A 17091-nucleotide genomic window follows, 5' to 3' on the forward strand; every position below is an offset into this window, starting at 1 on the left:
AAGACACATTTGAAAAGAAAATCATATCAGAGAGAGACAGCATGTTTACGATGGTCAGTAGGGGCACTCTCAGATTTAAAAGACTACTCTCTGCCTGATGAAAAGCAATTACCAAGAGAGGTGAATGTACAGATTTCCACACTGGTGTGATACCACTTGTGCCAAACACTTAACTTGTGGGAACTAATAAGAATTGCGTTACCCACAATGCATTTGGGTAGACCTGTGTCGATATGATGGCTGTGTGCTCCCACCAGGTGTGGGAGCACACTGCCATCATTAATTTCAAAGCAGACTTTGAGTCAAAATGATTTTTGTTACTGGCCCCTGTGAAAGAGCATCGACCCAGCAATTATTCATAGCCCCATGACCGTGGATAGTGGGACTTTTGTGCAGGTGTGTGTTGGTTCCACCCTCAATAACTTTTCGTTTCACTTTTGATGATCTGTTTGAGAACATTAGTGTATGTGAAGCACATGTGGAAGATGCAGTACAGCTAGCTGATACAGAGAACTATCTATTTAATTAACTACAGGCTATGTAACATTCTGTGATAAGAAGACGCTAGTACTATGAGATTATGGTAATGGGATCCATTATAATATAGACAAGCAGTTGCAAATTTATGATATATAAAGAGTATATATAAAGAGTACAGTCTTTCCCAGAACGTTGATCTGCAAGCTCCAATGGAGGAAAAGTAAGACTATTACTTCTCTCTGCAATTGACTACACAAAACATTTATGCAGAAAGGTGGTGTGAGGTTTCTAATTGAGTCCACAAATCAAAGTCCGTTCCAGCTGCCTCTAATGAAGCCAAAGGGTGGTCAAGGCTGAGAATGGTTTTCTTGGGTTTCTTGTGAACACGGACCCTGGGATCCAGTTCGTACGGTAAGTCATAATTAGGGGCACAATTACTGACAGAAAGCAAGAGCAAGGCTGCCGATTTATATCCTTGATTAGGTTGTGGCTGAAAGTGAATGCTGACTGCGATAAACAATAAGTGAGGGAACATGGCCCTTAAAAGGAGTTGGTCCTTTGTCTACATGACGGGATCCCATTTCCCAGAAGTGGCTTTGCCTAATTCCACAAATAATGAGGAAAACAGTGAACTGACGTAGACTGAGTGGCCAGCATTTCTTGAGATGCATTCAACATTGAAGCCAAAAGTACATTATGGGACTGTAGCGCCTTATGTCACCTTATAGAATCTGTTAACATCTGTCCGCAGACCAAAACCCAGGGGAGCCCCTATCTTGAGTGGGGCTCTCCTTCCTAGACCTGCAGCTGCTGATACATGAACTGTGTGACGAACTTCATCTTTCTTACAGAATACTATATCAAGCTGCCACAAAACATCTTTCATCACTGATAATTCCAACTACCGCTCCACCCACTATGCTTCACCACTGTCACCTAGAAATGGATTGATCAAAGGGATTTTGTCATTCTTGCTTCGATTTGTAACAGCTGCATTACTCACTCCTCGAGTATGGCGCTGATTTATACTCTCAAATTCCCCCATAACTTCTCTATTACATTTCATTGTTACAGTGGAAGTTTCATTTCAGGCCTTTACAGTCTCATAGTTCATCACTCCCTACTGCATGATTCATCATTTTTTTAAACTCTGTTTTTATTGTTTTACAGAAACAACAACAACAATTTAGGCGAAGACGTGTTGAGGAAGGGGAAAGAAAAATAGAGCCCAGCGTCCCATAAGGGCCAAAGACCAGGATACATTCTTGGGAGAGTTTGCATGCACAATATACACAGTGCAGTCTAGTTAATATAGACAGAGCAATAATTATATATCATTACACAGACATTATTTACCAACTATTCTCTAGCTCTACTCATCATCTTTGGGGATATGAACCTCAAGCCAAAGAATCACCAATAAAACAGCCTCTTCTCACATCTCCTTTCAATCATTTTAGAACAATAAATAAAACGGAGAAAGACTCCAAAAGGAGAAAATCAAACGTGCATTATAGTAGTCATGCTGAATTTAATTAAATACTTTACATATAAGCTCATACTTTCACGTGGTAAATACACATTTAGCCAATTTCTGAATATACCTAGACTGTGCTCATGCTTTTTACCTGGATCTGGAGGCTTGTTTATCAGCATAGCATGCATGGCCATGGTGTTTGGTCCGGTGAAACACTGCACATATTTCAAAATCTACAGAGAATAAAAAATACATGAAATTAAGTTTATACTGATTTGTTTTGACACTGTACCTATGGTCCTAAAATGTTTTTATATTATTTTTACATATGTATTTGTCCTCTAGCAACAAGGAAAATATTATAACAATGAATTTTAGATTTCATTAATAAAAGCACTAGAGAAAAGATTTCTTAATAAAGGAGACGATATTAACGCATAACAAGTCAAAACCAACAATGGGAACAAAGGCACTGATAAAAAGCACACTATTGTGAAAATCAGAGTGCCAATCTTCCATACATCTACTTCGCACAACTGCACATGGCATATCCAATAAAGATGTCCTCAAAGTTCTGTCAACCTCTTTATTCGGATGAACTTGAATGAAACAGAGCATCATTTTATCAGATATACAAGTTAAATAAGGTAAAACATTGTCGACCTTCTACAACACCTGAACTTACTTCACCTGGTGCCTATGGTCAACTTTAAAGTCAGCTGCATAACAGAAAAAGTGAAACATGCGCAACTCCATCACCCCTAGGGTTATCTGGGCGCTGAGGTTTCTGCATCTGTGTCGAAAAGCCAGGTCTTGAGTTGCTTTCTGAAGTCTGCCAGGGAGGATGTCATTTGGCGGTGTGGTGGGGGGAGGTCATTCCAGGCTTTGGCAGGTGACGTAGGATGTTGCACCAAAAGCTTTGCATGTTCTACCTGAAGACTTACCACTACCACATAATTGTCTAACCATACAAAAAATCCATTAATACACACTTTTTCAACATTTTCCTCTGCAAGTAATTGACTCTTCCCTCTCCCTATACAATTCACCCAGTGTCTTATTTATCCCGAATTTAGACTGTATTATTAATTTGTTGACCTGTGAAGAGCTCTACCCTCTATGTGGCTAGGCCTGGCCTAAATAGGTACTGCCAATAAACAAATACATTCAAGGCAAACAAAAATTATTTAAATGTGAATCGATCTGAAAGTAAGCCCCACCGACGGTCCCAGTCCCCTAGAAACTACAATCGTTGAAAACACATTTCTAAGGCATAAAAGTAGAGTGGAGTGTGAAACCAAGTGACTACGGAAGAACAGTTCCTGGAACACAGAAAGATAAATAAAGTCTGATGACGCAGAAAAAGAAGGTCCGATATATATTCATGTATACCGTGTAATCAATACGTATAATGAAGTGCCATTTTAGTAAAGAAATAATGTACGAGGGAAAATGTGCCCTCGGGGTAGTTCGCCATCATTGTAAACGAGCTTTATTAATCATGAAGTATTGAAAATGTAGTAATCCGTCATAATCGCAAATGTATGCTATGATTTCTTGTTTGAAAACTGTTTTGCTTAGCTTAAATTTAGTACAGGCTTTGGCCTAAGATGCCTGGCTTCAAATTCTAACAGCGTGATTTTTTTTCCTTGAACTAATGAAACATATATTCTTGCTTGAAGTTGTATTTTTCCAGTAGAAACTGGCTGGTACACTTATCTCCAAGGTTTCGTGCTAGGCCGGTTACATCCCCTTTGATACAAGGTCAGTCTCTGCAGGTGCGGACAATGAAGGTACAGATACCAAAAATAATTGGCAAACCATGATACAACTTGTGTTCCAAGGCTCCAAGGCTAATGTATGCACAAATAAGTTCTAGTAAAAGACAATTTTCATTGGACAATTTGAAGCCAACCTATGAACCCTCCAATGGAGGACCCTGCAGAATTCGGAATGTTTCCTACTTAAACCCACCGGACAAAGAGAAGTCAGCCATTTTCCTCGATGCCAGTTTGAAGCCTGATGCCAGACTCCATTTTGGACGACACCCTGATGCCCTTTTCTCTATTCGAGAGAAAGAGACTTTAAGAATTCTCACCCTAGAAACTTTAACTTTGATTTGCCCCCGTCTTGCCCATGCAGTAACTTTGCCCCATTCTCCTTGCCGTTGCAAGGAAGCTTGCCCTTAACTTTGCCCCTTTGAAACTTGCCCCATGCTGATCGAACAAGTACCTGAAGGACGAAGACTTTTCTTGAATGCTGATTGTATTTGGTAAATATGAAAGGATAAATGTATTATGCATTGTGTTTTTCCTTTTAGGTACCAACTGCTATTTTGACAGGGCCCTAGCTAGAAGTTTTCCAAATTTGTGTTGACTAAATTCGTTTCGCATGAAGTCCCACATGCCGATGCTAATTAGAAGTTAGTCGAGGTATACATCCAATGTACCATGCCGAATTGAAATCTTGTTATGCTGACCGAATGTATGCAATTAGTCAAATACATTTAGTCACATTGGTGATTTGCATTGCTATAACCGAGTGTATCATCATTCAGATTTTGGGTAGATTGCGTTTCTTCCGCCGTTATGGACAGCTAGTAATGTTCATATACATATATCAATTGGTTTTGAGACATATATACAGTATATATCGTGCTAGCTTTGTTAATATAGGGAAATAAATTCACTAACTTTTAATAAACTGGTGTGGTTATTCATGACTGAAAGGTCATGGTGCGCCGAAATAGCAACTGTTATTGATTTCTGATGTGCTATATTGACCTATTAATTGGGTATTGATTACCGATTACAGTAGTTATTGATTATTGATCTGAGTGACTCGACTATTTTAGGATGAGGAGAGCCCGACTCGGTTAAAAGATTCACCGACCTCCAACGTGTCCAGGTACAGGTAATTTATAAGGGCTGGACGCGTTATCAAGTCTATCAGTTTTAACACAGAAAACCACCTGAACAGGTAAGCTGTGAGCTTCAGGGCTGCGCTTGACATACAAGAACTCAGCATGTTTCATTACTGTCAATTAAGGAAAAATTCAATTCCACTCGAAGAGGAAGGAGTAAGTGTAAAACAGTAAAGGACAGACTCCCAGCTGATACTTCTCATCACTCATCATGCGTACACCAGAACAATAAAAACAGGACGTTCTACAGCAATGAATGAAGTAAACCTGAAGAGATTTGGATTTATTTCAGTACTGGGTTGACAGATCTGCTACTTTAAGTACTGAGGTGCAATTAAACCCGTTGTGCTCATCTAGTTTTGGATGGTAGGGCCTGCTGCAGGCAGGACTGACATGTACCAATAGAGATGCACAAGAGGTCCTTGTTCGAGAGTAGCTGACGGCAGCAGGTAAACATTAATGTTCTAATGTTTGATAAAATCCCTCTTAGAGTAGCTGTCTATGGCCAAGCGCTCAACCTGCAGACTGGCATTTGCATAATGACCCTCTGAGCAGGACTGAGCATTCAAATAAAAAGAAAAATACTTTAGAAGTAGTGTATAGTATGAACAATAACGTTATCGTTTTGCTAACTCTTAATGAGAAGTATTGGATTGTATGCATCAGTGAACTAGAGTAATGGAGGCTTACGAGTTCCGATTTTTGTTCTTTGTCTTGTGCTGAAAATAGAGGACTGTTTTGTTAGAAATGGGGTCCTTGGTTGGCAGTCAGGTTACCCCCTGTCCAAGCAAGGACCCCCACTCTAGTCAGGGTAAGTCACACACAGTCCAAATTATCCTGTGCCCACCCTCTGGTAGCTTGGCACTGAGCAGTCAGGCTTAACTTAGAAGGCAATGTGTAAAGTATTTGTGCAATAAATCATACAATACCACAATATAGCACCACAAAAATACACCACACAGTGTTTAGAAAAATATATACTATTTATCTGGGTATTTGCAGGTCAAAACGATAAAAGATGCAATATGAAATTGTAGAGATATCACTGAAAAGTGATATAAAGGCCCTCATTCTGACCCTGGCGGTCTTTGACCGCCAGGGCGGAGGACCGCGGGAGCACCGCCGACAAGCCGGCGGTGCTTCAATGGGGATTCCGACCGCGGCGGTAAAGCCGCGGTCGGACCGGCACCACTGGCGGGGTCCCGCCAGTGTACCGCGGCCCCATTGAATCCTCCGCGGCGGCGCAGCTTGCTGCACCGCCGCGGGGATTCTGACCCCCCCTACCGCCATCCAGATCCCGGCGGTCGGACCGCCGAGATCCGGATGGCGGTAGGGGGGGTCGCGGGGCCCCTGGGGGCCCCTGCAGTGCCCATGCCACTGGCATGGGCATTGCAGGGGCCCCCGTAAGAGGGCCCCTAAATGTATTTCACTGTCTGCTGCGCAGACAGTGAAATACGCGACGGGTGCAACTGCACCCGTCGCACAGCTTCCACTCCGCCGGCTCGATTCCGAGCCGGCTTCATCGTGGAAGCCTCTTTCCCGCTGGGCTGGCTGGCGGTCTGAAGGCGACCGCCAGCCAGCCCAGCGGGAAAGTCAGAATTACCGCCGCGGTCTTTCGACCGCGGAACGGTAACTTGACGGCGGGACTTTGGCGGGCGGCCTCCGCCGCCCGCCAAGGTCAGAATGAGGGCCAAAGTGTCTTAAGTCTTTAAAAAGCAAACAAAGGGGGTTATTACAACTTTGGAGGAGGTGTTAATCCGTCCCAAAAGTGACGGTACAGTGACGGATATACCACCAGCCGTATTACGAGTCCATTATATCCTATGGAACTCGTAATACGGCTGGTGGTATATCCGTCACTTTACCGTCACTTTTGGGACGGATTAACACCTCCTCCAAAGTTGTAATAACCCCCAAAGTCTCTTTCAAGCACAAAGTACCTGGTTTGGAGTGGAAAATCTCCACAAAGGGCTGCAGAGGAGGAGATGCGTGGAAAAATGGTGTGTGCGTCGGTTTCGCCCCTTCACACACAGACTTGCGTCATTACTTTTCACGCGGGGTAGACGTGCATCGTTTTCCGGCTCCCGGACAGGTCTCCTCTGTGGGTCGCGGGGTTCCAGATGTCCCGGGGTCTGTGCGTGGAATCCTGGGCTTGTTGTCCGGCTGCGCATCATTCTGGTGGGCTGTGTGTGGAATTTTCTCCCTCACGGCAGACGTCGCGTTGATTTCCTCTCTGGAAGTCGGGCGGCGTTGTCCCGGCGGGCCGTGCGACGAAATTCCGGTTGCATCGCAGGCGTCGCGTATATTTTTTCCTTGCGGGGTCGAGCGGCATCTTTCCGGATCAGCGTGCAGTGAATTTTTCACCGCGGAGCAAGCTGTGCATCGAATTGTTCGGGCACAAGGAGTCCAGTTGAAAGATGAAAGTCTTTTTAGTCCTGAGACTTCAGGGAACAGGAGGCAAGCTCTATCCAAGCCCTTGGAGAGCACTTCTGCAACAACCAAGAGTTCAGCAAGGCAGCAGGCCAACAGCAAGGCAGCAGTCCTTTGTAGAAAGCAGTCAGGTGAGTCCTTTGCGCAGCCAGGCAGTTCTTCTTGGCAGGATGCAGGTTCTGGTTCAGGTTTCTTCTCCAGCAAGTGTGTGAGGTGGTAGGGCAGAGGCCCTGTTTGATACCCAAATGTGCCTTTGAAGTGGGGGAGACTTCAAAGAGTGGCTTAGAAGTGCACCAGGTCTCCTTTCAGTTCAATCCTGTCTGCCAGGGTCCCAGTAGGGGGTGTGGCAGTCCTTTGTGTGAGGGCAGGCCCTCCACCGTCCCAGCCCAGGAAGGCCCATTCAAAATGCAGATGTATGCAAGTGAGGCTGAGTACCCTGTGTTTGGGGTGTGTCTGAGTGAATGTACAAGGAGCTGTCAACTAAGCCCAGCCAGACGTGGATTGTAAGGCACAGAAAGATTTAAGTGCAAAGAAATGCTCACTTTCTAAAAGTGGCATTTCTAGAATAGTAATATTAAATCCAACTTCACCAGTCAGCAGGATTTTGTATTACCATTCTGGCCATACTAAATATGACCTTCCTGCTCCCTTCAGATCAGCAGCTACCACTTCAATAATGTATGAGGGCAGCCCCAATGTTAGCCTATAAAGGGAGCAGGCCTCACAGTAGTGTAAACACGAATTTAGGAGTTTTGCACTACCAGGACATGTAAACCACACAGGTACATGTCCTTCCTTTTACCCACATAGCACCATGCTCTAGGGGTTACCTAGGGCACACATTAGAGGTGACTTATATGTAGAGAAAGGGGAGGTTTAGGCTTGGCAAGTACTTTTAAATGCCTAGTCAAAGTGGCAGTAAAACTGAACACACAGGCCTTGCAATGGCAGGCCTGAGACAAGGTAAAGGGGCTACTTGAGTGCGTGGCACAACCAGTGCTGCAGGCCCACTAGGAGCATTTAATCTACAGGCCCTAGGCACATCCAGTGACCATTACTAGGGACTTATAAGTAAATTAAATAGTCCAATTGGGTATGATCCAAAGTTACCATGTTTAAAGGGAGAGAGCATATGCACTTTAGCACTGATTAGCAGTGGTAAAGTGCGCAGAGTCTAAAAACCAGAAAAAATGAGGTCAGAAAAAGAGACGGAGGAAGGCAAAAAGTCTGGGGATAACCCTGCAGAAGGGCCATTTCCAACATATCCCCCTTCCAGCCTAAAGCCAGGGTAGACTAATCAACACTCTGACGGACTTCCCTGCTTAAGGCAATAGAACATGGACAATGGCCCACTACTGCAGGTGCACTTGCCAGTTCTACGCCTTTCTGAACTCAATGAGGCTTCTTTGTCTGTACTCTCTAGGGCCACTGAACTGGCCCATGGGGAACCCTTCTCACCACCTGAGGACCCCATCTGTGAAGCTCCTAATTTTAACATGCTCACAGATGCATCCCAGTATGCAGACAGTACCACCATGGCCAACAAAGTGATATGGCCTGTTGCATTCCTTGGGTCTGACTTCTGTCCTCAACCCAGGGAAAACTCTGCCCATAAGGACAGAAACCAACAGACGCCACTGACATCTGTCAGTGTCATGAGCCAGGCCCCAGACCATCCACTGCTAAGTAGAGACCCTGAAGGGGGTCGTTGGATGAGCTTCTTCTCCAACTGGGGGTCTGGTAGGGAGCTCCCAAGCATCCCCAACTGGGGGCAGTAGCCCCAGGGGTCTTGCACCCCTTCTCCATTCTTACCAGTTCAGGGGTGGGTCCCTGATACCGGTCACTCAGCCCAGGATCTGTATCCTGAGGCTGAACAGAGGACAGGGGTGAGTCCTTCCTCACCGTGCCTCCACATCTGGTCTCACATACCCTCCTCTGGGGAGTGGTACTGCCAGACATCTGACCTGTCAGGGCACCCTTAGGGGTCAACCCTCTCAGCTCTCCTGACACTAGGGGAAACTCATTCCCCAGAATGCAGTCAATGGGCAGCTGGGGACTAACTATGACCCGCCTCTTGGTCACCTCCCCACCCTACTCTAGGGACACCCGGGCCATGGGGCGGAAGAAATCTTCCCCAGTGGCTGGAGTCACTCTACACACCTGTCCGGTGTATTGCTCTGGTGACACTAGCCTCTCCACAATCATGGTAAGACTAGCCCCTGTGTCTCTCAGAGCGGTGACTGGGACCCCATTCACTCCCACCTGGTGGAAGTGACGACTCCCACCCTCAGGGATCACAGGTTTACCCTCTGAGTCTACCTCCCAACTAAAGGAGATGAAGGCATGGTCTACGACCTGCCCCTGGGGACTACTTTCCCCTAAGGCCACATGGGCCACCCCTGTAGAGGACCCAATACTGGGTGATATCTTTGGACAGACAGAGTCGCCCTTCCTGTGTCCTAGCTGGGAACATTCAAAGCAGCGGGGTTGGGAAAGGGATGCTTTGGGCCACTGCCCACCAGAACCACCACCTTATTTCTCAGATGGGGCATGGGAGCCCTTTCCTCCCCCGTACTCTGGGACTTGTCTGGGTCATCTCTAACCTCCCCCCTCACTCTGTCGGGGGGAACCAGAACCACCCTCCTAGGGGTCACTCCCAGATACCTTTTTGGACACTCTGGTGCTAGTCCAGAGGTCCGCCTCCTCAGCAAGCTTCCTGGGATCAGTCAGCTTACTATCTACCAAGTGCTGGCGCAACTCTGTAAAAGAAATACTGAGTATATGCTCTCTCAGAATCAAGTCATATAACCATTTGTAATCATCTACTTTGCTGCCCCGCACCCATCCATTCAGTGCCTTACTGGAAAAGACAAAGAAATATACCCATTTTTGTGTGGATTGTTTGGTGCTGTCCCTGAACCTCTGACGGTATCCCTCAGGGTTCAGCCCAAACTTCGCAAGTAAAATGGCTTCTGAAGTGGGTATGTGTTTCTATCCTTAGGATCCAGTGTGAGAAGTGTGTCCCCCCCCAGTACTGGTACATAACTCCACATGGCTGTACCCCATGGAACCTCCTGAGCCCTTAGTGCAACTTCATAAGCAGCTAACCATTTATCTATGTCATCTCCCACCACAAAACTGGCCACCACATTTTTGGGTATACAAACCTTCTTTTCTCCAGCAGGTCCTGTCTGTATGCTGCCGCCATTACTGCTGGATTCAGAATGTCTTGCCTTAAGATCCAGCTCCTTGAGACTCAGTTCATGAGCCAATAAAAGTTTCTTTTCAGCTAAGGCTCTTTCAGCTTCAGCTTGTTTGGCTTCTCTCTCTGCCCTTCTTTCCTCCTATTGAGCCTCAATTTTCAGTCTTGCCATTTGCAATTGTAACTCCCTCTCTTCTCTCCTTTCCTCTGCGATCAGGCCTTGCTCAGAGACACTGCTCCCTGGTCTGGAAGGGGGCACAATTGCAGTGGTAACATCACCCACTGATGGCAACAAATCCTATGAGGGGCCATTTTCTGGCTCCTCTTCCTCATCATCCTCCTCTAAATGGGCTTCTGCCCAGGCCCTCAGCACCACTTGAAAGTCCTCCTTTCTGGAGGCCCCTTGGGTGGGTACTCTCATCACCCTGCAGAACCCCTTTAGCTGTTTGACAGTATATATCTCCAACAGGGCTAGGTCAAAATCTCCTGCTTGAGACCCAGCCAGAGACATGTTGAGTGAGGATTTAGTTTTTGAAAATTGTCAGGAAAAAACGAATTTGCAAAAAGAGATAAAAATCAAGTTGACCTTCAACTGTGGGTAGGAAGTGAAATACTTAGCTACTGTATGTCACTGCACAAATACAAGTCCTATCCTCACCGCTGATCACCAATGTTAGAAATGGGGTCTTTGGCTGGCAGTCAGGTTACCCCCTGTCCAAGCAAGGACCCTCACTCTAGTCAGGGTAAGTTACACACAATCCAAATTATCCTGTGCCCACCCTCTGGTAGCTTGGCACTGAGCAGTCAGGTTTAATTTAGAAGGCAATGTGTAAAGTATTTGTGCAATAAATCATACAATAACACAATATAGCACCACAAAAATACACCACACAGTGTTTAGAAAAATATATACTATTTATCTGGGTATTTGCAGGTCAAAATGATAAAAGATGCAATATGAAATTGTAGAGATATCACTGAAAAGTGATATAAAGTGTCTTAAGTCTTTAAAAAGCAAACAAAGGGGGTCATTCTGACCCTGGCGGTCAAAGCACCGCCAACAGGCTGGCGGTGCTTTTGTCTCCCATTCCGACCGCGGCGGTAAAGGCGCGGTCGGACCGCCGGGGCCGGCGGTTTTCCGCCATTTCTGCCCCGGCGGCTATAATCCGCCAGGGCAGCGTTGCTTGCAGCGCTGCCCTGGGGATTATGACCCCCTTACCGCCAGCCTGTTTCTGGCGGTTTTCACCACCAGGAAGAGGCTGGCGGTAAGGGGTGTCTTGGGGCCCCTGGGGGCCCCTGCACTGCCCATGCCACTGGCATGGGCAGTGCAGGGGCCCCCTACCAGGGCCCCAGGCAGCTTTTCACTGTCTGCCTAGCAGACAGTGAAAAGCGTGACGGGTGCAACTGCACCCGTCGCACGGCCGCAATACTGCCGGCTCCATTCGGAGCCGGCTTCTGTGTTGCGGCCTCATTCCCGCTGGGCCGGCGGGTGCTAACTTGGTTAGCGACCGCCGGCCCTGCGGGAATGTTGGAATGGGGGCCGCGGAGTACGGCCGCATTGGTGGCCGCATGGCGGTTTCCGCCTGGCGGGCGGAATGACCCCCAAAGTCTCTTTCAAGCACAAAGTACCTGGTTTGGGGTGGAAAATCTCTGCAAAGGGCCGCAGGGGAGGAGATGTGTGGAAAAATGGTGTATGCGTCTGTTTCGCCCCTTCACACACAGACTTGCGTCGTTATTTTTCACGTGGGGTAGACGTGCGTCGTTTTCCGGCACGCGGACAGGTCTCCACTGTGGGTCGCCGGGTTCCCAGATGTCCCGGGTTCTGTGCGTGGAATCCTGGGCTTGTTGTCCGGCTGCACGTCGTTCCGGTGGGCTGTGCGTGGAATTTTCTCTCTCGCGGCAGGCGTTGCGTCAATTTGCTCTCTGGAAGTTGGGCGGTGTTGTCCCGGTGGGCCGTGTGGCGAAGTTCCGGTCGCACGGCAGGCGTCGCGTCGGTCTTTTCCTTGCGGGGTCGAGCGGCGTCTTTCCAAATCGGCTTGCAGTGAATTTTTCACTGCGGAGCAAGCTGTGCATCAAATTTTTCGGTGCACAGGGAGTCCAGTTGAAAGATGGAAGTCTTTTTGGTCCTGAGACTTCAGGGAACAGGAGGCAAGCTCTATCCAAGCCCTTGGAGAGCACTTCTGCAGCAAGGCAAGAGTTCAGCAAGGCAGCAGTCCAACAGCAAGGCAGCAGTCCTTCACAGAAAGCAGTCAGGTGAGTCCTTTGAGCAGCCAGGCAGTTCTTCTTGGCAGGATGCAGGTTCTGGTTCAGGTTTCTTCTCCAGCAAGTGTCTGAGGTGGTAGGGCAGAGGCCCTGTTTTATACCCAAATGTGCCTTTGAAGTGGGGGAGACTTCAAAGAGTGGCTTAGAAGAGCACCAGGTCCCCTTTCAGTTCAATCCTGTCTGCCAGGGTCCCAGTAGGGGATGTGGCAGTCCTTTGTGTGAGGGCAGGCCCTCCACCCTCCCAGCCCAGGAAGACCCATTCAAAATGCAGATGAATGCAAGTGAGGCTGAGTACTCTGTGTTTGAGGTGTGTCTGAGTGAATGTACAAGGAGCTGCCAACTAAGCCCAGCCAGACGTGGATTGTAAGGCACAGAAAGATTTAAGTGCAAAGAAATGCTCACTTTCTAAAAGTAGCATTTCTGGAATAGTAATATTAAATCCAACTTCACCAGTCAGCAGGATTTTGTATTACCATTCTGGCCATACTAAATATGACCTTCCTACTCCCTTCTGATCAGCAGCTACCACTTCAATAATGTATGAGGGCAGCCCCAATGTTAGCCTATGAAGGGAGCAGGCCTCACAGTAGTGTGAACACAAATTTAGGAGTTTTACACTACGAGTACATGTAAACCACACAGGTACATGTCCTTACTTTTACACACACAGCACCCTGCTCTAGGGGTTACCTAGGGCACACATTAGAGGTGACTTATATGTAGAGAAAGGGAGGTTTAGGCTTGGCAAGTACTTTTAAATGCCAAGTCGAAGTGGCAGTAAAACTGAACACACAGGCCTTGCAATGGCAGGCTAGAGACAAGGTAAAGGGGCTACTTGAGTGGGTGGCGCAACCAGTACTGCAGGCCCACTGGTAGCATTTAATCGACAGGCCCTAGGCACATACAGTGCGCATTACTAGGGACTTATAAGTAAATAAACAGTCCAATTGGGTATGATCCAAAGTTACCATGTTTAAAGGGAGAGAGCATATGCACTTTAGCACTGGTTAGCAGTGGTAAAGTGCGCAGAGTCTAAATTCCAGCAAAAATGAGGTCAGAAAAAGAAAAGGAGGAAGGCAAAGAGTCTGGGGATAACCCTGCAGAAGGGCCATTTCCAACATGTTTGTTTTACCAGACTGTGGAAGTGTATGCTGACATTCCTGAAGCTGGAGGGAACAGACCGAAGGACTGAACTAGGGACAGAGAAGACAAGGAACTTTAGAAATTCATTTAGGCCTTTTGCTGAGCAGTACTGCTGATTAGTCTTTGCATGCACTGGCATTTGGTTGGCAGTTTGGGTGAAGGCTGGGACTACAGTATTTTTTAAGATGAGGAGGACCCTTTTATCTCTTCCCTGATCACTATTCAGTGTGGTTTTTGATAGGTAGGCACAGAAAGCAGATACGTATCTATGTCGTGGGTGCCCCAGGTTGAAGAATATCATGCTCTGAGAGGCATCACTCTACACAAAGGCTAGAGAAGGCACTTGAGAAAAGATACACCACAAACTGTTTCTGAAAATGCAGACAGAGAATCCATATTCTCAGTCTGCTTTAACTCTATAAAAGTAGGAACCAATGACCCACTTGTTGCTCCAGTTACACATCCTCTTTGACTCCTAATCTGAAGCACCTAGAAGCCAACCTGCCAGCAGGGAGAGGGAAGGAGCCTGCCAACTGTGCAGAAGCTGTATCTCTCTAGGGAATGCCAGCAGCAGCCAAACCCAGCGCTGTGGGTTTACCAAGCCCAGGAAGTCTGGGGAGAGGAATCTGCAAGCCTCAGGGGTGTGGCCACTGTCTCTCCTGGAGTGCAGTGCCATGTGGGAATCGCAGATAAACAACTGACCTCAGAATCTTGCAAAAACAAAAAAAGAAATTGTGGCTGCTGACATCAAGAGCGGTGATTGAAGTGGATGTCACAACCAGAGCTGTGCCCAAAGGGTGTACTCCACCACCGAGAACCAAGACGTGTACCCTTAGAGGACATTGCCACCAGAAACAATATTTGTGACTGTGTTCTGGTCATCTCCATCAGGGAGTGTTCCCAGGGTAATTGCCACTGCCACATCTAAGAAGTGCTGCTGACACCTCGGCCACGTGGTGGCCTACCTGTTACCTGTCGACAAGTGCCCTAAAAGTAGGTCTGTTTACTGAGGGCCCAACTTGCATCCAGTACCTGCTGAAGGACCTATCTTGCTGCGGTCTGCCTGAAATGAAAGGCTGCATCTGCCTTCATCACACTTCCTTCCAGAAGTGGGAGAGATAAGAGACATATTCTTATTTTTCTACTGGCAGCTAAAACAGAGATCTGCATGTAGTGAGACTGTGTTTAAAAGGGGACTGAGCGTGCTTGCAATTCAATTGAGATATCTGCACTTAAGCACAGTGCTTTTCTGCCCTAACAAGGGACCTTCCTGGAAATACAAGAGTACGGACACATGCGAAAAAAAGTGTGGAAGCAAGAGCAGTAGCCAAAGCACAGTAACACAATCATCATTATTAAGTGTATATCTGCTATTATCTGTGTGGTATCCCATTTTAAGTATGTATGTTAAAGTACTTTTCCTATGTGAATAAAGAACTGAATTGGACAATCAATTATTGTGCTAATGGGTGGTTGTTGAGACCTGAAATTGTGCTCCATCACAGTACCTCCCTGAGAAGCTTGTGACTCCTCGCCATCGCTACCACGATTTTCAGAGCCATAGTAAGTTAGACCAAGGCACATTAGAAGGAAACCACCCTGGCTTGAAGGCTAGGACACAGCATCCCTACTTGCTACGAGATCCCCTGATGGGGTCTAAAAATAAGCATGAAGCACAAATGATGAAAGAAAGAATAACATAAGTGAGCAGCAAAGGAACTTTGTTATGAGTCCAGAGACATCAGGATGAGAAATATCATGTACCTATGTACATATATGTGTGGCATGTGCATAGCGCGAACCTAGCCGAAAGGTAGCAGAGTTCTTAACAGGTTCATAGGCAAAGATATACTCCATGAATAACTGGAGGTGGAGGGGACCATTATTGTGCTGCGATGGAATGTCTTCAGTACTCCGAAAAACAGAGCAGGGCTGGACTGGTCTTCATGGATACAGGGATATTGTTTTGAATCCTCAGCATGTAGACAGAGGCCCTTTGCCTTGTATTTTTTTTTTTGTACTTCATCATTTTCAATCTGATGGAGTCCTGGTGGCGGGAGTACAGAGGGCAAACCGTGGTGGTGATTGTAACAAAGGGACTGGAACAAGATTTCAGAAGTATCCTGGTCTTCTGAACTTCTTCATTTCCCGTCAGCAGTAGCTTGGAAGAGTATGACTCAGGCCTCCTCCAAGACTATAGGCAGCAACTGCACAACTGAGTCCGAAAGCGAGTGGAACCATCAGCCCAAAAGGCACACAGTGTTCACTGATCACATTGCCGGGCTGGCAGAAGACAAAATCTTTCTTAAGGTATTTAGCTTCTTTGATTCCCTGACCGGTGGAGTGGAGGAAATGCGCCAGGATTTACCAAGGTCTTCGGGGTGTGGTAAGGAAGCTGGGGAGCCTGAGGGTGGGGCAACAGCAATGGCTAATGTCCTATTCACAGGAGCCCCTGTACAGGGCTTAGAGAAGGCCCTGAGTAAAATGTCTGTGAGGATTTCATTAAAAGGGAGAAGCAGTTCAGAAGGGGTTACTCCCAGGTCAAGCATCTCATTCAAGGCGTTTGTTTTGACAGCCACAGAGGGAAGTTGCAGGACCAGTACCTCAGCTGCCCTCCTCACAACCATTAAAAATGAGGCTCCCTCCTCCGAGACCAAGCCAGTAACTGAGGAAGTGTCCAGTTCACTAGCATCAGCCAAATCCTCAGACCAGATGTCCTCATTGGGGTCTAGTGGCTGGCATTCATAAGGGTCCAATGGCCCCTCCCAGTTTTTACAAGTCCTAGCCCATGGAAGCAGGGCTCAGGCTCAAGTCTGGATAGAATGCCTCCAGTTGGCGCCGGAGTCAGATGACACCTATCCAGCTCCATGTCAGAGTCAGGGATAGAAATGGGGGTGCTTCTGTCGGTAAGCACTGGTAGCACCTGGGGTGCCAGCAGTGGGGCCAGTGGGTGGGGGGGAAGGTCAAGGTGGCTTCACTGGCATCAGTGAGGATCCTTCCATGTATCCCCGAGCCCGACTGACGCTAAGGGCTAACACGCAGGTGGAAATCCTGCAGAGGCCCCTCCCAATCATGTGGGGCCTGAAGGTGGGCCAGCAGAGATGGGCGGTCCAAACAAGAGGTGTACAGCCTTATAAACTCATGGAGCTGGGTGAGGGTCGCTCAGCTCCGAGA

General features: G+C 47.2%; 1 protein-coding gene across 1 annotated transcript in view; it reads right to left on the bottom strand.

The window, feature by feature from the left end:
- The window catches only part of LOC138287164 (phytanoyl-CoA dioxygenase, peroxisomal-like), a 231392-nt gene that overhangs the window by 201750 nt on the left and 12551 nt on the right, over nt 1–17091 (bottom strand). Inside the window, exon 4 of the mRNA XM_069227525.1 lies at nt 2109–2190. Coding sequence (XP_069083626.1) covers nt 2109–2190 — 82 coding nt within the window. The remainder of the gene's footprint in view (nt 1–2108; nt 2191–17091) is intronic.

The sequence above is a fragment of the Pleurodeles waltl genome, chromosome 4_1 (genome assembly GCF_031143425.1).
Source record: "Pleurodeles waltl isolate 20211129_DDA chromosome 4_1, aPleWal1.hap1.20221129, whole genome shotgun sequence".
NCBI classification, from domain to species: Eukaryota; Metazoa; Chordata; class Amphibia; order Caudata; family Salamandridae; genus Pleurodeles; species Pleurodeles waltl.